The following is a 25,478-nucleotide window of genomic DNA, read 5'->3' as shown; positions in this document are numbered from 1 at the left end:
AAACAAACATGTAAGATGGCAAAGCAATTGAGGAAGATAGCTCATTATCGATCCCTGCCCTCTATACAGGTTTACGAGGCGCATACACGCTCTCTGTTTCTGTCTCTCTCTCACACACACACACACATACATGCACACACAGAAAGCATTGTTTCCTCTTGCTTCTTGTCACTCCTAGTGCACCCACATTTCTCTTAAGGCAGTGTGGTCGTGACACTTAGGCAAGCATCGGAATCACCATGACGAGCCAGTAAATTTTACTTCCGGGGCCCGGTTTACAGAGGTTCTGATTCAGCAGGTCTGGGTGGGGCCTAAGAATCCACATTTCTGCTAGGTCCCTGGGCTTACTAGTTTCATTGCTGTGGCAAAACACTTCCCAAAAGCAAGTTAAGGACCAGGGGACACAGTCCATCGTGGTGGGGTAAGCATGGTCACCACCGGAGCATGAGGCAGCTGGTCACATCCGGTCCATAGGCAGGAAGCAGAGAGAGGGATGCTGATGCTCAGCTGACTTCCTCCTCTGTAGTCGTTGGGACCCCCGGCCTAGGGAATGGCACCGCCCACATGGAGGGTGGGTCTTCCACCTCAGCCGGTCTAAACGATCTCTCCTAAGCTCCCTGAAGATGTGTTTCCATGGTGATGGAGTTGACAGGATGAACCAGCCCAGCAGCTGATGTTGACTCTGCTGGTAGGGGACCGTGTGAATCTCTTTTCCTGTCTTCCTGTATTTACTTCATTTTCCCTCATTCACTGTTCCTGTTCAGATTCTTTTTTTAGGGGAAAAAAAAATAAGTATACTGAGTCACGCTTCTCAAGTCTTTCTGGTCTCTTTTTAAACTCCCCGTGCAATCTGGATCTTAGAGGCAGAATCGTATGACACTGGCTGTTTTCACTTCCTGACCCTCAAGTCAACCAGAACCGAACTTAATGGCATTAATTCCTGTGTCTCAATATACGCCAGATGACACATTATATTTATACAGAGAACATCCATAACTTTTTTTTAACCTTCCATGGTGGAATCTGGCAATTACTTGTGATCCATCTTCTGTAAGCAAGATATCCAGAACCAACCTTTTAAAAAATTATTCATGTATGTGTGTACATGGATGGATGGATACGTGCATGCATGTATGAGCTGGATGGATACATGCATGCATGTATGAACACATGTGCATGAGGGTGCTCAAGAAGGTGTCGGGTCCCTTGGAACTAGAGTTACAGGGGATTGTGAGGCATCGGTGTCCTTGTGACTGAACCACAAGCTCTCTGGCCTGCTGAACCATCTCTCCAGCCCCAGAGCTCGCCTCAGATTTCTACTAGAATTGAGGACAGGCTTAGATGGCTCCCTAGATGTCAGTCCATTCCCATTGTGTTGAGTGGCCCCCAAGATAACTCTAGAGCATTGTTCTCAATTGGGGGTGGCTAGCTGCACTGGGGGACACTTGGAAACATCTGAAGCAGATGTATGTGGCAACTGGGAGGATGCTCCTGATGTGGCTGGGTGAAGGCTGGCAGTGTGGTTAAGCAGCCCATGAAGTTAAGAGGTGCCCCTACATCAAAGGTGAGTCAGCGCAAAAGTCAGTGAGAATCAAAAACTATCTTTTTGATAGTCTTGGGGAGGGAGCTACTGTGGTACCCATAGTATGCCCACATCTTAGTCCTCAGTTCAGACCGAATGGACCAGAATGGACATCCTTAATAAAATCCCCACCACATTTTGGGCAGCGATGTTCTTTTATAAGCACACAGGAATTTAGTTGACCTTAAAGCCCTGACCTGAAGCTATTGCCCCGCCCCCAGTGGCGGCTGCGGGGTTTGCAGACAGAAGGTTTGCTAAGGACCAGAAGCAGTTGGTCCTTACTCCTTGAGCTGTCTTCCTCAACTTCAGTTCTCCCCTCTCCCCCCAGCCTGTGCCCAGGCCAGTTCTGTGTGGTTCAAGGATAAGATGCAGTGACCTAAATACTAAAGCCTGTGAAGTCCATGCTGTGCCCAGGCCCTGTCACTCCCATTTGCTATGCCCCTCCCTGTGACCCTGCTATGGCTCCCGAGATCGTCTTGGAAGCTTACCTCAAATACCACTTACCCTTGGCTTTTCTGGTTCGCCTCCTTGTTTATTAAGTTCCCAGATCAGTCATTGGCTCAGGGGCTCGGAGACAAGGTCAGAGAAGAATTACACCCTGCTTCCCTGTCTAGATTTGGACCAATTGAGAGACAGGTGAGTCAGCCGGGTAGCGATCAAATTAGTCCCGACTTCAAAAAGTCTTGATTGAAGCTAAATTGGAGGAGGTAGCTGTAAACTTCCTAATTCCACTTCCTTAGAATTAGATGACTAACCAGCCCGGCCAGGAACACTGCTGAGCCACCAGAGTGTGAGAGAGCTCTCCAGCTAAGCTGGCCACACAACCCCAAACGGAAGAGCCTTCTGCAGGTAGGCAACGCTGTGCTAACAAGGAGAAAGAGGATGTGCTGGGCATACCCAGAGTCCTCTGCCAAATGTGTTCCTCATGGAAGGATCAGGAAGGAATAAGGGCATAGGTAGTGGGAACCCATGAGGAGTTACACCAGTGGATGGTCTACGCATCAGAAGGAAACAACATGAGCAGGGCATAAGTGTTCCCACAGAAGGGCGTAAGTGCTCCCACAGAAGGGCGCAAGTGCTCCCAAAGAAGGGCATAAGTGCTCCCACAGAAGAACACTCGTCCTCGGGTTGCGGATGTGCCTGACAAGCACAAAGCCCTGGGTTTGATTCCCAGCACCCTATAAAACTGGGCATGGTGGTGCACAGTTGTGATCCCAGGACTCAGGACAGGAGGACCAGAAGTTCAAAGTCATCCCTATTGATATATTGAGTCCTAGGACAGTCTGGGAGGCATGAGACCCGGATTCAAAACAACACAAACACATAAAATTAAAAAAAATAAAATGAAATGAAAACAATAACCATGCATCTCTTGCTACAGCATGAATGCCTGCTTCCAGTTTCCCTCTCTTCCCAACATTTGAAAAAGTCTCCAGTGAAGTCACAGGGGCCAGGTACATCTTAAAAATAAAAAACAATTTGCAATTTTCTTTTTATTTTCTTCTTCCACTAACACATTTTGGGGTCCCATTTCTGCATCTTTTGTCAGGTGTCCTTTCTCCTGTGGCAGCTGTTCATGAGCACAGTGAGCCCTTGGTTATGGGTACTCTCTAAGGCTGCCATGTGTCCTTCACCATTGCAGAGTGACTGTGGTCTTTGGGTTTGTGCCTGTGGGTTTAACCAATAGGCCTCAAGCCTCCACCTTGGTTTGTGGAGACTTTGTTCATCATGGATACGACTCTCTATCTGTGATCTTCAAAGCAATAGTTAGATTTTGCTTTCAACACCCCTTGATTTAAGGGAATTTAGTTTATTTTCAAAGTTGCAACATACAAAGTTATGTTGCATTGCTATGGAAGCTTACATAGTGTTTCCTATACTGTGGCCACTTCCAGGTATTTCTTTGCCCATTTTATTTTTACTCTCCATTTAGGAAGCTTCTTAATGAAAGTCATAGTCCATCTTCCAGATCTGAAAGAGCATGTCACCTCATCCAACTAATTTATTCCTTATCTTTATTATATATTCATGTGTGTTGCCCTGAGTGTATGTATGTGCACCACCTACATACAGTACCTGAAAGGACCAGAAGAGGGCTGCCACTCACCCTAAGGGGAAATGCTGTAATCGCTTCTCATTAGAGTTTGCTTTTCCTAAGGCCTGCCATGTGAAAGGAGGGAAGGCATGTCACCACTGAGCTCCGTGGAGACACAGTGGGTCCTGTTCTCAGTTCATTCATACTGAGTGGAAGAATGGGTGTTGGGCAGCATTTAGTTCCAATTTGAGCAAGAATCCAGGAACAAGTGACTGTGTTGTGGGCATGTAGACACCACCCTGTTCAGCACCACCCGGGAGACATTGACAGATAATAACTTGTTTCCAAAGGTTAAGAAAGCCCCACCTGCAGCACGATTAATAAAAACCCAGAGACAGAAGTTGGGGTTCAACCTTAAAGTCAGAAAAGCAAAACAGCAAGCCACTGGCTCCTACCTCTACCTCAGTTCGAAATGGCAATCCTGCCTCCAGGAATCTCAGAATGAGACTGTGTCTGAGAGCTGTTTCCTCTCGTTTTATATTCTTCTCCAGGACTGGGATTAAAGGCATGCACTGCTCAGTTTCTATGGCAAACTAGTGTGGTTATTTGGATTAAAGGTGTGTGTCACCACTGCCTGGTCTGTAAAGTTGATCAGTGGGACTGTTTTACTCTCTGATCTCCAGGCAAGCTTTATTTATTAAAATACAAACGAAATATCACTACACCCAACTATACACTCACCAAAGTTTATTAAGAACACATGGGAATGAGAATGTATTAAACCCGTAGGAGAAACTGACCAAACACACGAAACCAATAGAGGGCACGACACCCTCTTCCGGACCCCATAGAAAGAAGAACACCTAATACTACAATAACAATGGCTCTGCCAACCTGTCATCCAGCTTCCTGGTGTGTGTGTGTGTGTGTGTGTGTGTGTGTGTGTGTGTGTGTGTGTGTGTGTGTATGGTGTCAAAGGACCAATAGACAGGGAACCTCCAACTGTCTCAGGGGTTTCAGCTCAGCACAGACTGTGGGTACCCAATGCTTGATGTGGTCTGATCTCAACTGCCATCTGTATGTTCATCCGTCTATCCCTATCCACCCAGACAAAGTCGCACCTTGCCCCCATGCTCCCACCCTGTTGATCAGGTTTGGTCAGTCCCAGCAACTCGGGACCCCCAGGTCAACTCTGCCTAGTTCCCTGAAGTTCTCCACTTAGACATGTTAATATTCATCAACCTCCTGCAGCGGCTCTCAGCCTCTGCCTCCAGTAAGGCCTCTTTCTGTAACACATGTATGTGTATATATAACATATACATAATACGCCTATTTCTAAACGCATGCGTACACACATGTTCAAATGTGTAGCATATACTGTGTGTTCTGAGTTAATATTAGTTACCAGGATTGTAATAAAAAGGACCTGTGATTGCAACAGTCATGCTTTCTAGGGACATCAGGACTACTTGATAAGCCACAGCCAATGAAACCAGCACATTCGATAAATTCAGACATTATGGAAAGATACAGATGTACCCATCTATGTTTCCAGTGGACCATGTTCATGACAGTTACCTTGAAATTTAAAATCCTGTGTGAAAGGGTAGCTACTGATTACATACCAGACAAGAGGAGGAAAGAAGGCAGCAGGGCTTTGCTGAGACCCATTCAGGGAAGACCATAGCATCCTAGGAAGTCCTAACTTCATGTGTGTGCATACACACATGCACACACACACACACACACTCACATGCGCAGGCACTTGCACACACATGCTAACTGTGCCATCTTGCATAGAGGCCAGAGTTGATGTCGTGTGATGTGGGATTCCCCTCTGTATGCTGTGAATACCATTGGTGAATAAAGAAACTGCTTTGAGCCTATAGCAGAGCAGGGCAGAACAGAGCTAGGTGGGAAAAACTAAACTGAATGCTGGGAGAAAAGAAGGCGGGGGTCAGTCAGAAGCCATGTAGCCCTGCCAAAGACAAACGCAGGATGGAAACTTGCCAGTAAGGCACAGACATGTGGCAATACACAGATTACTAGAAATGGATTAAAATAAGAAGCAAGAGTTAGCCAGTAAGAAGCTAGAGCTAATGGGCCAAGTAGGGATTTAATTATACAGTTTCTGTGTGGTTTGGGGCTGAGCAGCCAGGAACAAACAAGTGGCTTACATACTATAGTTGTGATGTTTCCTTCAATAGTTCTTCCACCTCAATTTTTGAGACAGGGTCAGTCTCTCAGTGAACCTGGAGCTCACCAGTTCAGCTAGACCGGCTGGCCTGCCAGCCCTGGAATTCACCTATCTCTCCATCCCTAGTGCTGGGGTTACAGACAAATGGCTCCATGTCTGTTTGTAAGAAAGTGCTAGGGAACCAAACTCTGGTCCCTATGATTGCTCAGCAATCAGTTTGACCTCTGAACCATCACCCAGTCCCATGACTTGCTGTTTTTTCTGTTTATTTAATTTCTGTCTTCCTTTAATTTGAATAAATATGTTCTGTGGTGTGGTTTTCTTATCAGAAGAATGGAATCTGAGCTGTATGATCCCGGGTGGAGACTTTCTTAACTGTCAGGAAGATCCCGAGGTTACCACTTTGCAGGAGGCTTTTAGATGAAGAACAGGGCCGGGTCATTGTCCCCTCCCTTAAGAGTTAACCCAAATGGGCTTGTCAATCACCAAGAGAGAAAACACTGCTCAGGAGGCAGGCCTATGCTAGTGACTTTGGGTCCCAGATAAGAGAGCTCGCTGTTCTTGCAGAAAACCTGAGTTTGGTTTCCAGCACCTACACCTATCAATTCACAAACTCCCATAATTCTAGCCCCAGGGGATCTGCCGCCCTCTTCTAGCCACTATAGGCACTGCACCCTGTACATAGCCCCCCACAGAACATATATACTCGTACATAGACATATGCATGTAATTAAAAATAAATTCCCTAAGGAGAAGAAAATAGCATGTAGGTCAGGACAGTGGTCTCTTTGACTATTGTCCACTCTCCAGAACGGTGTCTTTGGTCATCGTCCAATCTGAAATTGCAGGTGGTTGTGAGCAATACAAGATGTTTCTGGGATGGGAACCAAATTTGGGTTCTCTAGAAGAACAGCAAATCCTCTTAACTGTTGAGCCCTCTCTCCAGCCCCCTCTTCTACTGCCTTTGTTTTGGTAGTGGGGACTCCAAAGCCCAGGACTGGTAACCTGTCAGGAAAGTGCTCTACCACTGAGCTCACTAGCCCAGCGTTTACACCGCCTCCTGCTGGCACTTCTCGCCATTTCTCTTCAGATAAAAGAATTCAGACTTGTAGGGGTTTGATTGGCAGGATGCTGCCTGAGCCATTCTTGGTATATTGACTCTTTGAGTGATATGTGAATTGGAACTTGGGACTTGCAGAAAATGTCTCCGGGGGAACTGGAGAACTAGCTTGGTGGTTGAGAGTGTTTGGGTCCCAACACTCACATTGGATAGTTCACGACCACATATAACTCCAGATGGACCCTGAGGGACAAGTCAACCAGCTTTCATACTCTGCCCATTGCAATGAGGATGGCGTCAGGTTGAGTTCACAGAACAAAGCCAAAGACTTCTGAGGACTGGAGGTCGGTCTTTGTGGTCTCCAATGGAGAGGAGGAAGTAGGAGGCCCTTTAACACAGGCGACCATCTTCCAACCATAGAAGTCAGCTTAAACACAAGAATAATGCAGAGAAGGAACAGGAGAGAAAGGACAGAAGTGGATATAGAATGTGCTCCATGATCCAAGCAGGCCTGAAGGTTCCTGTACTTCCAGAATATTCTCTGGCTGTAACTAGCAGGGAACTCCCCTTGCTTCTACTCTCTGGTGTGTCCCCAGCACAGAGTAGGCTCTCAGTTTAATTTACTGACTGAAGAAACGTTGATAAGGTTACCGTGCTGCTAATGGTTCATCTTCATCATCACCTTGACAGGATTTATGGTCGCCATGGAAACCCTTCTGGGTACTCTCAGAAGAAACTTCCGGAAAGCTCTAACTAGGAGGGAGGCCATCATCATCCCAAGGTCTGGAATAAACAGAAAGGAGAACACAAGCTGAGAATCAGCCTCATTTCTCTCTGCTTCCTGACTGAGGATGCCATGTGAGCAGTTGCTTCACGCTCGTGCCCCATGCCTTCCTGCCGCAATGGACTGTGCACCCTCGAACTGCGAGCCAGAAGAGACCCTTCCCCCTTAAACTTCTTTGGTCAGATATTTTGACATAACAACCAGAAAAGTGACTAACACAGTCACTTTGTTCAGAGGGCTCCACAGGGTCCTTAAGACTCTAGGAGACATCAGAAGCCTGCGGCAGAGAGTGGGCTTGCAGCACCGTGCTCACTGCTCTGTAGGAAATCAGTAAACTGTAGCCTTTGATTTGATGAGGATGATTGCATTGACTTTTGAGCTAAAAGAGGTGTGTGTATGTGTGCATGAGTGCATCTGTGTGTGTGTGCATCTCTGTGTGTATGTGTATGTGTGTGCATCTGTGTGTGTGTGTGTGTGTGTGTGTGTGTGTGTGTGTGTGTGTGCTGTGCACATGTACTTGCAGGTATACACATCAGTGAAAGTTCTTGAGGAGTCCAGAGGAAGACATCAAGTGCCAGCTCCATCACTCTTTTTCTTACTCCCTTGAAACAGGCTCTCTCACTGAACCTGGAGCCAGGCTGCAGCAGGCAAGCTCCAGCAATCCTCCTGTCTCTGCCTCCCAGAGCACTGAGATTAAAGGCAAGTATAGCCACACTTGATTTTCTATGTGGATGCTGGGGACTTGAACCCGGGTCCTCATGCTTCTGCAGCAAGCTCTCCTGCCAACTGAGCCATCTCAGACTTGTAGCCCGAGCTGGGCTTCAACTCCTAGACACCCAAAGATAAACGCCAGCTTTGGATCATCCTGCCTTTGCCTTCTGAGTGCTGGGGTTCCTAATGTACCCCCCCAAACACCCAGCTCATACAGAACAGGTAATCAAAGCTAGGGCTTCACATACACCAGGCAAGCATTGTACCAACGAGGCTACATTTCCAGCCCCAACAAAGATGCAGATTTATACCAAGAGCAAGAATCGGTGCTAAGGGTCTGAGTTCTTTATCCCCTCAACATCTCTACCCTGACCTTCCAGCCAACACCTCCATCCATCACCCTATCCCTTCACCCTCCCCACACTCCGTCAAGCAGCTACAGTGGTTCCATGGAAACACTGGACACACAGACTGCCTGCGTGCCTTTCTCAGGTTGACTGAGTGCCTTCAGCTCCCCACAGCAGCTGCCTCCTCTGGACTCAGGAGAGGGGGCAAGAAAGAGGGATGAGAAAGAGGGACCCAATATGGATGGGTTCCCCTGAAGGACACAGCTGCCTATAAAATGTCATTTTGTCTCATTTCCTTTTCAGCTGGCTTATAGCCCTGAAAGATCAGTCTTATTATTTCCATTTTTATAGATGATGAAGCTGGGCCAATGTCATTCAAGCCCTAAGCAAAGGTACCATCATTCAAGTCCTGGCTTTGCTGTAATTTCTGCCGCATTGTGCCAGAGGTGTGAGGCCCAAGCACCAACCCCGTCCAGAATGTCTGAACTACTCCGAGTCCAGCCTTCGCCAGCGTAGCACTTCAGCGGGGTGCCTCCTCCAGGAAGGCAGCCTAGATCCCTTCACCACAGCTACAGACCTACAGGAACTTTCAGGGTCCCCCAGCTTGTCTGGGCCAGGATTCAAAATGGACCCCAAAAGCAACTCTTCTTCCCTTCTTCCTCTGCTCTGACCCTGCCGGAGACCACGCTTCCCAGACAGGGACGAAAGCCATGTTGCCCTGTTGTTAGAAGGAAGCTCTTATGACTCACAGTTTGAGGCCTCATGACCCAGGCCAGAAGCCAGGGGCTGCCAAGACAGCCCTCATTAAAATCAAAAGGAAATGCCAAGAAAAAGGACCTCTCTGAGTAGGCGGTGACTCACTCACAGCTGCAGAGTGTCCCAGGCAGCTGGACTCACCTCTGGTCCCCGTGGCCTCTGCAATGGGGACAGAGCTCCCAGCACCCAGGGGCCCAGGGTGGGGGTGGGGATAGTAAGTAGCAGGAAGTGATGGGCGGGGCTGGGGGTGGGGCCGAGGCCCTGTGCACAGTCTTATTTACAGGGCTTCCTTTCTGTGTTCAAACCTGTCATCCCAAATCACACAGCCCAGGGAGCCCCCTCCTCCTGACTCTGTGGAGAAACTCCCCAGAGACTGAGGCCTCTGGCCCAGGGTGTCTGGATTCCTTATCATGAGGCCCAACCAAGACCAGGGAGAGAAGACAGACTTTAGACAGCTGAGCAGCCTCAAGCAACTGAGGCTTGAAGTTGGGAAGAAAGTGCTTCAGCCACGTGCCCCAGCCATGTCCTCAGACTGAAAGAAAAAAATCGAACATAGGAAGTTACTTTATAACTGTGGTAATATAAAGTCAGACTTAGTGCGGGCTGTGTTACACTCAATCCTCTGGTTTTACACTAAGTGGTGGCCTGAAAGGCACTGTGCTCCCCGCAGGGGGCTAAGCTGACCCTGGGTAAGTCCTTCAGAACTGCCTGGGTCCATATTGTGGCTCCTCATTTACTGAGGTGTATGGATCTGTTCCCCACTCTGTAACAGGGGAACCATGGAAGCCTAAGCCCTTCATTGCTTTGGCCTTGTTTGTGAGTGAGTCACCTGGGACCCCGCACATGCTCAGTGAGGGCCAGTTCCCATGAAGGAGGTGAGGCAGATACCTCTGTCTCTGTAGCATAGACAGGAATATTGATGACCCAAGTGAGGGAAAAGACCTGCCCAAGGCCTTGTGGTCAGGGGCCCTGAGTGTTGACTGGAAGCGATGGTCAAGTTATCTCAGTCGGGGAAGAATGGGAAGGGGCAGTTCTGCCTTGGAAATGGGACAGACTTGGGGCTTGGCCCTGTGAGGGCTTCAGTGCCCCACCCCCCACCCCCCCCACCCCCCCACCCCCACCTGCCACACTGGGTCTCATCCACTGAGTTGGTTTAAAGAGAATGGGTGCAATATTAAGCTTGGGAAAACAAGGCACAGCCACTGGGAGCAAGGATTGTAAATTTGAAACGTGGGAGTTCGGGAGATGGGCAGGAGGAAAGATGGCCCCAAGACTGCCCCACCCCTGTTCCCACACCCCCTTGGAGGCAGAGTCCCAAGGACTCTAGCTGGCCCCTCCCCTGGGAACTCAGCCAAAGTGTCAAAGCTGGAAGAATTATTGCATCACTGGGCACTCAAGGGTTAATGATGGGGGAGTGGGCAGGACCTGTGTATTTAACTAATTGGGAGGTGGCCTGAGATCAGAGGCCCTGCTCACTTCCTCCCACCACAGCAGGCTCCTGTGCCCCCTGCTTACCTCCCCCAGGATGAAACCGCCCCTTGCCCTGGCCTTCCTTTGCCTCCTGGGTAAGTGACCTTCATGACCTCCCCGCTGCATCCTGCCCCATCTGGCAATAGGAAGCTCTCTGGATGCCTGAGCATGGCCCTGCACAGGGCATCATGGGTACCAAGTGCTAGAGGCCACCCGGTGACCCTGGAATGTGAGCTGCCTGAGCCAGCAGTGATTGGGAAAGAAGGGGGGGGGGGGGCTGAGGAGACCGTAGAGGGGAAGGGAGTGGGGCTTTGGCATCCCCGCTTCGAATGGGCACCTCCCCACAGCTGAATCAGAAGGGTCTGAAGGAATCTGAGGAGGTCCACAGAATCAGCTGGGAAGCAGACGCAGGGGTGCGTGAGGAGATCTTTGTGGGGAACCAAGTGCTGCTGGGGAGACAGGGCTGAGGTCTGGGGAAATGAAGATTTTTCTGAGAAAGATTAAGAGTCCGTGGAGAGGTCTGCACAGCATGAGCAGGCAGAAAGGAGTGAGGAGCACCAGGTGGGCAGGAGATTGCAAAGACAGACAAGCACGAGGACCTGAGTTCAAATCCCCAAGACTCACAAAAAGCTAGGCGTTGTGGCACACATCTGTAACCCCGTTGCTGGGGCACAGAGATAGGCGGATCTTCCGGCTTGCTGTCTAGCCAGTCTAACCAAATCGGCCAGGTTTTTGTTTGTTTGTTTGTGTTTGTTTTTGGTTTTTTTTTTTTTTGAGAGATTCCGTCTCAAAAAAGTAAGATGGGAGATAATAAAGATATCTGATACCAGCCAGGCTATGGTGGTGCACGCCTTGAGTCCTAGCACTAGGGCGGCAGAGGCAGGCGGGTGATGCTCACTGGCCCTGAAGTACCTTGTGGTCCCTGCCTCCTCTGCTGTAGCATCCCTGGCTAGCGGGAACCTGGTCCAGTTTGGAGTGATGATCGAGAGAATGACGGGGAAGTCTGCGCTGCAGTACAATGACTATGGCTGCTACTGTGGTGTAGGTGGCTCCAACTGGCCAGTGGACCAGACTGATTGGTGAGCGGGAGGACCTGGGAGGAGGAGGGAGAGGAGGTGGGGAAGCAGCCGGGGAGGAAGGAGGTCCTGGGGCACTTTCATCCCCTCTGAGTCCTGGGGATGTCCCAGTCGCTTCTGCCTCCAGCCCAGCCCAGCCCAGTTCCTCCAGGTTAACTCTGACCCCGCAGGTGCTGCCACACGCATGACTGTTGCTATGGACGTGTGGAGAAGCTGGGCTGTGAGCCCAAGCTGGAAAAGTACCTCTTCGCGATTGGTCGAGACACCATCTTCTGTGGTAGGTGGCCAACCCTGGAATGAGCCAGGCACTGAGTAGGCAGGAGTCCCTCCAGCTGGTGACCTTGGCCCTTGTCATGGGGCCAGACCCAGTAGGCTTCCCATCATCACGTAAGGGTGACAATGCTTGTCCAGCTGTTCCGATTCTTACTAGGCATCTGGGCCCCACAGCCCTGTGACCCACCAATGCAGCCCTTGCCCTGCCTCAGCCTCTGGGGACTGAGCATCAGGGACTGAACTGAGCCATACCCAGAGCTGGATTCACACAACCCTCCCCGAGAAGGGGCCAGGAGGGGCTCTGGCTGAACAGCAGGCCTATTCTCACAAGTTGTTTGCCCCCCGCGGGGCTGCTGAGCTGGACCCACCTCCTTCACTTTGCCAAGTTCAGTGCCCATTTGGCACGATCAGCTTTCCTCTGGGCCCCAGCTGGGAAAAAAGCCAAAAGCAAGGCTGTCCAGAGGGCTCTCAAATCAGAGAATCAAACTTTCCTCCCAGTGTGAAGTCAGGAACCCTGAAGGAGGGTAGGGCCTGGTGGGTGTGGGAGGCAGGGAAGGACCCACGCAGTTTGAGGCACTGGCTCAGACCAGAACTCAGGGGTCCGTGCCGAAGTGTTAGCCAAGACCAGCACCACTGAGGCAGATTTGGCTAGGGTCGCCTCCCAACTGTAGGGGATCCCTCAGCAGGGCAGCTGCATCAAGTCCTTGGCACTGAGGACGTTAGGGGAGGAGTCAGGTGGATGGGACATAGCCCTCCACGGTACTTTGACCAAGGGAATGAGCCCTGGAAAGCCCATGTGACTTCTTGCCTATTGCGCTGAGATAACCACGCCCATCTCCCCAGCTGTCCACTGTCAAGACTTCAAGTGCATGCGTCCTCGGTCCTGCTGAACTAGCAGGTGTAGGCAGAATCATGAAGGAAAATGCCCATCTCTGAGGGGGAAGAGAGGCGCCAGACCCTTCCAGACAGGGAGGTGGGTTCCTAGGGACTGAAGAGCAGAAAGAGACCCTCACAAAGTAAGGCTGCGAGGCAACCGGCGCCTGCCATGATGATGCCTGCTGGCTCTGATGCCCAGGCTAGGTGCAGGTTCTATCTATTCTGAGAGAGACAGGCTGAAGCCTTGAGAAGGAGGCCCCTGCCTTAGTCTAATAACCTCCAGCCTGGATACTGGCCACCCTACGACCTCAACACATAGGGGAGGGCTGCTAAGGCCCTGGTAGGAGGAAGGAAAGAGGTTGTGAAACCAGCATCCTGTCAGGGCAGGAGAGGGCTAATATCATGTGATGTGAGCAGGCTTGGAGAGGAAGGGAAAACCCAGGGTGGTAAGCCAGCCCCCACTCATCCCCTTGAGCATGGGCTTCCACAGGAAGTGCGAAGGTGGCTGAGGATGGGGCTGGGAACCTGGACCACAGAGCATCCAGGGGTCACTCTCATCCAGTGGCTGAGAGCCTGAGCCCCCAGCCTCCACCCTAGACTCTGGCCTGTTTCCATTCCCCTCCAGCTGGTAGAACGACTTGCCAGCGGCAGACCTGCGAATGTGACAAACGGGCCGCACTCTGCTTCCGCCACAACCTGGGCACGTATAACCGCAAGTATGCCCACTACCCCAACAAGCTGTGCACCGGGCCCACCCCACCCTGCTGAGGTCCCCCTCGTCTCCTTAGCCACTCCAGGATGCCACTGTCACAGGCCTGGAGAAGCTTGGAGCCCAAATCCTCTCTTGCAAACCCATCCCTCCTCTCAGAGCCCAAAGGCCCTGGCCTCTGGGGCCGCACCTGTTCCCCAGGATCAGCTAAAGGAGCCACAGGACCATTCAGCCCTTCAGCACTCACAAGACCCGCTAAGTCTCCCCTGACACCTCGGTTCCCTCTTCTGAACAAGAGAATTCTATTTCCCTGCAAGTCTAATATTCTCCCATTGTCTTCCCGGGATTTGGGTGCTAGTTTCCTTTTCATTCATTCATCTGTCTATCCATCCATCCACTCACCCATCCACCCACCATCCATCCATCCACCCACCTATCCATCCATCCACACATCCATCCATCCATCCATCCAACCATCCATCCACCCACCCATCCACCCACCCATCCATCCATCCACTCACCCATCCACCGACCATCCATCCATCCACCCACCTATCCACCCACCCATCCATCCATCCACCCACCCATCCACCCACCATCCATCCATCTACCCACCTATCTATCCATCCACCCATCCATCCATCCATCCATCCAACCATCCATCCACCCACCCATCCACCCACCCATCCATCCACCCACCCACCCATCCACCGACCATCCATCCATCCACCCACCTATCCATCCATCCACCCATCCATCCATCCATCCATCCAACCATCCATCCATCCACCCATCCATCCATCTACCCATCTATCCATCCATCCATCCATCAACCATCCATCCACCCACCCACCCATCTATCCAACCAACCAACCATCCATCCATCCATCCATCCATCCATCCATCCAGTCACATGTTGAACACCTATCCTTGGCCAGCACAATACCATATGGTGGGGACAGATGGGTCACAGTGGCTCCTGCCTGCAGGGCCAACAGTAAATCCTTTGTTTTCTACAACAGTAAGTTCCCATGCTTCCTCATTTCTCAGTCCACAGCCTGAAACTCACTATGTGAACCGGTCTGACCCTGAAATCACAGAGACCCACCTGCCTCTGCCTCCTGAGGGCTGAGGGTTGGGGTGAAAGGTGTGTGTCACCTCACCTGGGCTTTGCATCTTTTTTTTTTTTCAACAATCTTATCCAAGGCATGTGATGTTCCTCTGCAAGGAACATCTCTGGCCAAATGAGAAGCATGAAAAAAATCTCAGCCTAAGAATAGTGCCCCCATTGTCACCAGTCCTCAAAACGCCCCCACCAGCACGGACTGATTTAGATGTAAAAGTAGCCCTAGATCCATCTTGTCCAACCCTCACTTAAAAAGAAAAATTGAGGCAAGGGCTCATGTCACCAACAATAACCATAAACCTCTGATCCTCCTGCCTCCACCTCCTAACTGCTAGGTTTCCATACGTGAACTACAATAGCTGGTTTTGCACAGTACTGGGAATAAAACCTCGGGCTTCATACGTACTAAGCAAACGCTCTACCAACGGAGCCACATCTCTAGTCCGATTCGTTTTTTGATAGACGGATATCTGAGGGTCAGAGAAGGCACACCCTGCCCAAGAGTTGCCCTCACTCCAGGTCCTTCCCTGCTTCAAGGAGTCGGCACCAGCTACTTCATCGCCACATTCTGGTGTGGCTGTGTTAATCGAACCTAACAGATGCCAGGTCCAGAAGGGCAGGCAGGTCAGCCGAGCGCACACACAGCTAGCTCAGGCGCCTGCGAAGAGAACGGAGTTCACGCTGCTGGGCCCACTAAAGGATTCCCTGCAGAAGCAAGGTGCTCAGGCAGATTTTACTGACAACTCCAGCTGTAATACCTCCACCATCTGCAATCAGTGGGCAGCCAGCGAAGGTTCGGGAAGAGCCTGCCCCACGGCACAGAGCAGCGTAACCATTGCACGGGGCGAGTCTCTCAGGACATATCCACTCCCTTTTTCCTTTTCACGGTACAACAAGATCTCTACGAGCATGAAATCAAACGGATGCGTCATCAGGTACTCTGAAAGGTGAAGCATCTCATCGCTTGGGAAGAAAGGTGGGCGGTGGGTGTGTCTGCTGTAGCTGATTCAAACCCACCGGGCAATAGGGCCTTAAATCAAAACCTGCTTGTGATGGACGCCAGCCCGACCCCTTTTTGACAGAAAGTGTGGTCCCACGGCGCCCTCTGGTGTCCATCTTTTTAGACGGTTAGGAAGACTATCAAGCTCTGGCTTACATGCCCGGGGTTTCCTAACCTTTATCAGGTGGGCAAAGTGCACTCTGGGCTAGTGACACTTTCGACAGGAAATATGCCTAGAGACCACCGAAGGCGGCCTCACCACCGTCATAGGATGGCGACGGACCTGATGAAACGAGAAAGTCCAGACTTGGAGGTTGCAGTGCGCAATTCGGGTGCAAAGGTCCGAGGTTATTTCTGGCCATGGTTGATTTTAGGTACAATGGGATGTTCTTGACCGACTTATAATTTGTATAACTATCTAATACGTGAAAAATATAGACACAAGACTCCTGAGCAGCCTGCAGTGACCCAGCGTGCACCTCAGACCAGGCCGCGAGCCTGTGGGCCATAGGCCCTTCTGTTTCCCCCATTTCTCAATAAATGCTTAGTGAATGGGTCGAGGAATCCATCTAGACCCCATTTGCATGTGCGTGTCCTCGGTACAAACACTGGATACCGGAGCTCAAGACTTGTGGAAGTGGCTGACAAATAAAGGACCCCTGAACTTGAAGTCCAGAACAGACCTGTGTCCTGCCACTTCCCAGCTTCTTAACCTGTGGGTCGTGGCGCCTTTGGGGGTTGCATATCGGATATTTGCATTATGATTCATAATAGTAGCAAAATTACAGTTAGGAAGTAGCAATGAAAATCATTCTATTGTTAGGGGTCACCGCGACATGAAGAACTGTATTAAAGGGCCATAGCATCAGGAAGGTTGAGAGCCACTGCCCTAGGCCCTTGCTGCTCAAGGTGGCTGATGGACAGAGGACATCACAGCTGCAGCAGTGGGTGACAGTGACAGCCAGGTTGTTAGGGATTTCAGACCTGATGACAGGCCTGCTGCGGCAGCGTCAACAGTTAGCAGGACCCCAGGAATGTGACGATCTAGGAGCTGCCAATTGTCACAACCTGAGTGTTGGCATGAGTAAGAGGGAACAGCACAAGAAGCCTGTACTAGGGTTTAGTTGAACACATATAATGTATGTTTATATGCCCACCGCATAAACACATTCCATTTGTGTCCTAAGAACTGACGGCTGTCAGAGTAGCAATGCTACATAAGAGTTAGCAGTTGGCATTTACAGAATTCTCACTTTGAGGGCTTTATTTGTGAACTCTGAATGAACGGATACACAGAAGGATGGATGAATGAGGTGGATGGATACATAAGTGGATGGATGGAAGAGTGAATGGATGGGTGGGTGGATGGGTCAATGCATGCATATGTGGGGGTGAGATTAATTAGTAGGTGAATAGATACATGGGCAGATGGACACATAGATGTTTGCATAGGTGCATGGATGAGTGGGTAGGTGGATTCATGTTTGTGCTGTGGTAGGGGTCTCTGGGAGCCAGGGAAAAGAAAAATAGAAGATAGTCACATGGGCTGGGCAGTGCCCTTGAATATACAAAAACTTGACACTTCTCCAACAACCTCCTCCTTGCTTAGTAAGCCTTCTCCAAGACCTTGAAGGACAGAAAGACTGCCATGTGATTTAGTCTCTGTCAGAATGTTTATGTGAGACCTTGTGCGGTAGATTGAAAGAAAATGGCTCCCAAAGGGAGCAGCACTCTTAAGAGGTATGGCCTTGGTGGAATAGGGATGTCTTTGTTGGAGAAAGTATGTCACAGCAAGATCGGGTTTGAGGTGTCGTCTGCTCAAGCTATACCCAGTGAGACAGACCACTTCCTGTTGCCTGCAAGATGTAGGATTCCCAGCTACTTCTCTAGCACCATGTCTGCCAGCATGTCACCATGGTAATAATGGACTAAACCTCTAAACTGTAAGAAAGCCACCACAATTAAATGTTTTCCTTTATAAGAGTTGCTGTGGCCATGATATCTCTTTACAGAAATAGAAACCCTGACTGATACAGAAGTTGGTACCAGGGACTAGGCTATCGCTGTGATAGGACTGACCATGTTTTTGTTGGAGGAATTTGGATTTTGGTATTTTGGGTTAGAAAAACAGTTGAATGCTTTACGTGCTGCCTAATGGGCCCGCCTAGTAGAAGCATGGAAGACAGTGGTGCTGAGGGGGATTTGAACTGCAAGAGCAGGCTCAAGGTTTCAGAAGAGAAGAATTTTAGTATGTTGCCTAGAGATTGTTCTTGTGATATTTTGGTGAAGAAAGTGGCTGATTTTTGCCCTTGTCCAAAAAGTCTGTGTTAATACCACTGATTGAAAATAAGACCACTACCACAGTTTTTAAAGTCAAATTTGAAGCAAGCTTTGATCAAATACTGGCCAGGTCCTCCTGGGAAATGGTTCAAAATCACAGTTTGCAGCAGCTTAAGAATAACTCATTGCTGGGCGGTGGTGTGCATGCCTTTAATCCCAGCGCTTGGGAGGCAGAGGCAGATGGATCTCTGTGAGTTCAAGGCCAGCCTGGTCTACAAGAGCTAGCTCCAGGACAGGCTCCAAAGCTACAAAGAAAGCCTGTCTCAAAAAAAAAAAAAAAAACAAAGAAAAGGGGGGGGGGATAACTAATTGCATTTCCCATCAGGTCTAATTAGGAGCAAGTATACATCCTGATGTACCTCTAGCCTACATCCAATCAGGGGCAAGTATACCTCCTGATATATTTTCTGTCTATGAACCTCCCGCCCACATGTGATATAGCACATCCAGTGCAGATGGGTCAAACAAACTTGTTTAGAGGAGTGAAAACATGTGATGTTATCTCTCACTCTTGGGAGGTAGATTTCGACACATGGTTTCTCTGTGTAATAGCCCTAGCCATCCTGGAACTAGCTCTGTAGACCAGGCTGTCCTTGAACTCATAGAGATCTACCTGCCTCTGCCAATGTTATCTCTCATAAACAATAGCGTCCAGCATTTCACTATCTGTCCTTGGGCAAGGGGCTTGCAGATCAGAGAGGGGCATTTTGTTTCACTGATCTTTTAGGCATAGTAAATATATCTTAAAATGTAACTTTGGCTCTCACATTTCCCCCTTGAGTTGTATCCTGACTCTGGGATGGGTACATATTTATGTTGGGCTCTAATAACCATTCACTTAATGGTACCCAAATAGGAATTATCATTTAGTTAAGGCATCAGTGATGTAAGAGTCAGAAGCAATTAGCAGAAGCAGAAGGACCAAAGGCCCTGTGATGGCTGACTTCAGGCTTACTATCCAGAAGGAGTCTGGAAATGAGAATGGAGACCATTCTCAGTTATTTACTTCATCTAGGTTTCCTTTTTTACAATGATTTTCCCCCTTTTTCAAGTACAACTAGATTATTTCTAGTGATTCCTGAGTGGTTTATAGAAACAACAATTTTCTCTTAAAGCTATATAATAACCTCTCTGTTTTACACAGAACATATTGATTGCCCTGTCACAGCCTTATAGAACCATTTCAGCTAATGAATCTATCTGTTGATAGATATGGGTCTATTTAGTTCTAGCAGGTACCTTTCCTAGTATGTCAATAGCCACGATAGGTAGCTATTTTGTCCATATGACATAGAGTTTCCATTTGATCTAACATTCCAGCCTCTTAGGGAATGAGGGGCAATGTTCCCTGATCTGTAATTACTTCCTGCTGAGACTTCCTGCTAGGATGTTGTGGTTAGGGCCCAGGAAGGTTGGGATGCTAGTCCAAGGCAAGTAGGGAATTCAGACAATGGGGCATTCACCAGAAGCATCTGGTTCACTGAGACAGGGAGCATTCACATCGACTGGACTGGTCCACATCAGCTTTCAACAAGTCCAGGGCTTACAGTTGTTTGGAACATGTAGACAGTAGCTGATGCTTGGGGTATCTGTCAGTCAAGTGGAAATCTGCTGAGACAGATATAGACTAGAGACAGAAGTCAAAATTTAGAAACTTAAAGAAAAATATTATATTTGGAACTCCCAGGCTTATAGTCCTTGTAATTGGGGAAGGGGAGGATTCCCAAGACCAGGAGAGAGAGAAATACCATCCTCAGGAATAGACAGGTGGGGAAACTTAGGTTGTACTTATCTGGAGTCTTTTTGAACTGTGAGAAGTGGATTCAAGTCTTATGACTCCCTTGGTTCTCTAAAGCTTGCATGAGTCTTTCAGTTTACAAAAAGAGATATAAACATTTCAGGTATATTAGCAATAGCAATCTGTACTGGAATCCATATTGTAGAAAAAGCAGCTGAGAGCTGGAATAGACTCACACCTTTGGGTCCTAGCAAAATCTATGGAGGTTAAAAAGAATGAACATTTTCTTTCTGTCCAGAGAGCCAGATATGGATTGGACTGAAATGCCTTTAGCTCAATGAGAAGCACCTTAGAATCTACACTTGGAAGACAGCCAAAAGAAATCTAAAATCTTGAACTTGTTACTGAACAGTACGTAGTCGCTGCTCTCCCAACTTATCAGGACTCTATTGATGTTAAACTCCGAACTTTTATGCCACAGAAGGGGAGAGAAATCTGAAACATTTTGCATATCTTAAAGCATCCATTTACGCCTTTACAACTTGCGTTTATATCTTAAATCATTTTCTGAGACCCTCAGAACTTATTTAAGCTTTCACATCCTGAGACCTTTATATATCTTAGACCTCCAGAATTTACATAGACCTTCATATCCTCAGACCTTTATATACCTTAGAATATTTTCTTAGACCTCAAGACTTGCATAGACTCTAAATTTTTTCTTCCCATTTAATCATTTACCAGAGGCACAAGCAGTTATTACTGAGAACAATCATTTCAAATCATGTTCCTTTAGTGGAAAGTTGTATCTGAAACCTGTTTATCTTTTAATATGAAGCCTGATGGCAAAGCAAACCTGCCTACCTTTTCTCAACAGAAGACTCTAGAAAAAGCAAGGCTTGACTTTTACATTGGAAGTGAGCTAACAAGCTGGTTGAAGCCTTGGGGAAGAATCTGGATGCCTGCTGCTGCTAAGCTGACCAAGCTATAGCTAGCCCAGCCATCTGTACCATCAGAGATCTGAGAAGGACAACTCCAAAGAGCACAAAGTATAATACAAATGGCCTATGTATCAATTAAAGTGGCAGAGACTGGTCCATTACCTAGACGGTCATCCCAGACTCCTGTGGTCTCCATGGTCTTGGGAGCAGAGGTACCAAGACAGCATCGGTCTTTGGCTGCCAGGCCCAGAAGATGAGAGGCTTTTCCTGTGGAGGAGGAACATGGGAAAGACTGGTTTTACTTTGTCTAGGCAAAGTGGGGCAATTCATTCTCCAGTGTCCTGCTTGTCCACAGTTTAGGCAGGGTCCTGGAGGCAGGTACAGCATTGGGACAATCTATCTTTCCCAGTAGTCAGCATTGCTAGACCCAGGTGGAGTCATCGTGGTAGCCTGTCATCTTCTTTGGAGACCTCAGGGTCACTACTACGATTTGGGAGTCTTTGCCATAATAAGCTTTTTCCATTAAACAATTTAAATGCCATATTGATCAGATCTCTAACAAGTTAAGGACCATTATCTATTAAGTATATCTGAGCTAAACAAACCTAGGATTAACCTTGAAAACATACCTAACATGACTATAAGTTTGATTATTATAGGTGACTAACTACTACTAATCTGTATTTCTTAATTATACAGTACATTTTAAAATGAGCTGCACAGGCTCAACACCTTCAACATATACGCAGTATAACAAAAATAACCTTAAATTTGTATCATTATACAAAAATCCATGCCAATGTGAAATATTTGAGAATAGTAGTTGCTTTTTTATTTTAAAAGTAGATTCAGGAGGCTGGAGAGATGGCTCAGTGGTTAAGGTTACTGGCTGCTCTTCCAAAGGTCCTAAGTTCAATTCCCAGTAACCACATGGTGGCTCACAACCATCTGTAATGATATCTGGCGCCCTCCTCTGGTGTGCAGGCATACATGGAGGCAGAATGTTGTATACATAATAAATAAATAAATCTAAAAAAAATAAGTTAAAAAAAGTAGATTCAAAACCTACTTTCTTATCATTTTTATTTTAAAAATAAATTCAATAATCTACCCTTTTATATACCCCCTTTAAAAAAAATAGATCCCTGAATCTAATCTGTTTTGTTTAGTTTATTCCTTGACTAGGACAAACAACAATTTGCAACCAACCCCCCAAACAATGACAAACTTCCACTGAATGATCAGAAGCCATCTACCCCACCTCTTGGGAATGTGGGGATTGTGATCTCTAGACTACTTCCTGCTTTCTGGGGAGCAACAGAAATTGGGATAATGTCAAGTCCTGGGGGAAATAGCTGTATTATTCTTTGTTTAGTCTCTGTGTGATGGGAAAGCCTTGACTGGAGGAGTCTGTGAGGCTGGACCCTCTCAGCTAGCAGCTCTGATGTTGTTCTGGATGTAGATTTTTGAGGAAACTGTAAATGAGGTGTTCTGAAGCTGGATTACTTGTCTTGTCTTTACTCATATCTGGTCCTTTTGTTCTGAAAACATTAGAACTTTTAAAGGTAACGTGCATATCTGTATTAACAAAAGTATGGAATGTGAGGAATGCCCAAGCTTTATCTCTGTTAAGTTTGAGCCTTAAAAAGATAGCAACTTTTGAACTGAAGTTCCTTTAGTATCAAAACAAAACTTTCAACTTGTAGACACAGTTCACAGAGAGACTGAGAAATTTCCTGATACTTTTACAGTGCACCATTACAGAAGATAGCAGTTTCTTATATGATTCAGTCTATCAAAATAGCTCAAGCTTAGCAGAGTTAGCAAAGATAAGGAGACTAAATATACATTCTTAAGGTAGATCTTAAGTAAGGAAAGACACTCTCTAAGCCAGTGATTCTCAACTCTCCCAGTGCTTCAACCCTTTAATACAATTTACCATGTTGTGGTGACCCCCCCACACAACCATAAAATCATTCTCATTGCTATCTTACAACTGCAATTAGCCATTGTTATAAATCTCAATGCAAACATCTGATAGGCAGGTGGTCCTAGGCTACCCCTGTAAAAATGTCTTCAAACACCAAAGGGTCTTGAATTATAAGTTGAGAAGTTGTTCCAAGCCCATTACTTAAGTCAGTGTCTTGTTGCATCACAAGAAAATGAACATTTCAGTTTCTGGTGTTTAGTATAGTTTAGTACTTAGAGCTGTGTCCTGAATTTTCAGCCTTTTATTTAAGTTAAAATATTAATAATATAAAACATTTTATAAACTTAAAATGTCCCCATAGTCTTATAAATTTATATATTTTAAAAATTGTCTCTTAAAAAATCCAGATTTTAGAAATTTCCTGTAAAAGTCTAAAATTTCCTTTTAAAAAAGCAGTAAAAATCTCTCAACTGTTTGTTCTTGCAATATCAAAAATAACGTACCTTATCTTTTTACTTCAAGAGGAAGAAAACAGGGAATAACAACAATCTGCATAGGGCAAAACCAAACTCCAAAGTGAAAATAATTCGAAACCCAATGTGGGCTTCATTCACAGTCCTTTGGACTTTGTCAAGGGGCTTGGGTCACCTCTTTGGCCCCACCCTTGGCAGCATATCCTAGCTGGCCTCCTAGATTTCAGCCTGCTCCATTTCATAGTGACTGGTGCTTCTGGTGACTATCCCATGGCACTAACATTCTAAAACTGCTAAGGTCCACCACTGCAACTGGGTTCTCTTTAAGAACTCTAATCCTGATACATGTTTGCAAGCTTCAGCTGTTCCCTGTTATCCCTTTATACCTTTAACACCATTATCTCCTGGGTGGCTCTTAAATTACAAAGTTTAGCTGCCAGAAAAAGATACGTTCTTGCATATAAAAGCATGGAGGTGCAGCTTTAATACATATTAAGCAATCATTGCTTTTAAATCCTATCTTCTATCTGTCCTTTCTCCCTTGTTTTAAGGACAGGACAGGAATTATCAAACAAAAATACATCCTAATCCAAAATATCTTGGATACCTGTTGTTGTCTCCTTGGTAGGCCCACTCTGTGTGGCAACCTTTACTCAAGATAGTGGTAAAACCACATGACATCCATCTTCTTTAACCCTATAAAGATGGCTGCCAGCTATATGGTTGCCCAAAGATGATAAAGTCACATGACACCTATTTTCTCCAACCCTAGCAAAGATGGCAAGGGCTGCCTAAGGATGGTGGCAAGCCAAAATCATGCGCATGGTTCCTTTAAAATTTCCCATACATAGATTTGTTCCTTTAAAATTATTCATGCATAGATTTTTAATTATCAACTCCCAGTATTATTAATTTTTAAGCTTTTTCTTTTCAGGTTTTACATATTTTTAACCATATCCAACAAAATAAACTTATAAATCTCAAGGTACAGAATATTCACATAAGCCATATCTAAGTTTTTTGGCTATTCTGCTTTGCTTTCTTTTCCCTGACATTGTGTCAGGTGGCTCAGACTGACACAGTGACATAGAGGAAACTTTTAAACATGCTTGGGTCTAGTGAAGGGAGAGTCATAATCCAACTCTAGAGCCAACTTTCAAAAAAAATAAAACAATTTCAACATTATCTACACCAAAAAGACAACTGAACTCCTGCTAACCTTAATCAAGTGACCAGAGAGCTCAGAGATAAATTCTGAGTCCAGCCATAAATGCCACCATGTGGTCACTGGCAGCTGGCACACAGAAACAGAAAAAAATATCTGACCCATTTCTGTCTCAACTCCATGTTTGCACAAACACACCAGAAAATGCGAAGAGGCAAAACTTTTCAACAAAACAAGCATGCATAACTTTTTTGAGAAATAGACAAAACTTACAAGACAAAATTTTTTGAGAAAAACAAGCAAAAACTTTCCAACAAGAATCAGATGAATAGGAGACATCTTGCTATATGCCCTAAATTGGAGAATATTGGGGTTCTGTGAAACCTCCTCCACATCCCAGATAGTGATCCCACAGAACAAAACTAGATTATGACTAACCAAGAAACCACCATAGATACTTTCTGCGTTTCTCGGCATGGTAGTTCATTTCAATAATCTGGAAACTGAAGGTAGCTTTGGAACAGCTCAGAGATTGTGTCTCCTGAAGCAGCCCTTCGCCCCCAGAGTTATGCAGTGAATTTCTGTGGCTGGTCTGAATCTTGCTGGGGCCTCCAAAAATGTTAATCCTATTGATTGAGAATAAGACAATTACCAGAGTTTAAAGCCAGATTTGATGTAAGTTTTAATTAATTACTGGCCAGGTGGATAGGTTCTGGCCAGGTCCATACCCAAGTTCCCAGAAATGGCCCAGAATCACAGTTTGTAGCAGCTTAATAAGGAAAACCCATAATTCATTGCATTTCCCATCAGGTCCAATCAGGGGCAAGCATACATTCTGATGGACCTCCAGTCTACACCCAATCAAGGGCAAGCATACATCCTGAAGTAC

General features: G+C 47.1%; 1 protein-coding gene and 1 long non-coding RNA gene across 2 annotated transcripts; one reads left to right on the top strand and one right to left on the bottom strand.

Annotated features, from left to right (window-relative positions):
* Nucleotides 1-240: 240 nt before the first annotated feature.
* Nucleotides 241-9,675, bottom strand: LOC125406366 (uncharacterized). Its single transcript, XR_015738042.1, has 4 exons — nt 9,614-9,675; nt 7,526-7,657; nt 2,087-2,192; nt 241-767 (listed from the first exon to the last, which is right to left on the bottom strand). It is a non-coding gene; the product is annotated as an uncharacterized LOC125406366 (long non-coding RNA).
* Nucleotides 9,676-10,918: 1,243 nt separating this feature from the next.
* Pla2g2e (phospholipase A2 group IIE) lies at nt 10,919-14,058 on the top strand. The gene is made up of 4 exons (XM_087906976.1): nt 10,919-11,037; nt 11,883-12,021; nt 12,189-12,295; nt 13,793-14,058. The coding sequence occupies exons 1-4, from the start codon at nt 10,998-11,000 to the stop codon at nt 13,933-13,935; spliced, it is 429 nt and encodes a 142-aa protein (XP_087763102.1). The 5' UTR covers nt 10,919-10,997; the 3' UTR covers nt 13,936-14,058.
* Nucleotides 14,059-25,478: the final 11,420 nt, after the last annotated feature.

This window comes from Myodes glareolus, chromosome 6, assembly GCF_982192425.1.
Source record: "Myodes glareolus chromosome 6, mMyoGla1.1, whole genome shotgun sequence".
NCBI classification, from domain to species: domain Eukaryota; kingdom Metazoa; phylum Chordata; class Mammalia; order Rodentia; family Cricetidae; genus Myodes; species Myodes glareolus.
Note: the sequence above shows the minus strand (reverse complement) of the source record. Positions and strands in the feature narration are given on the sequence as shown.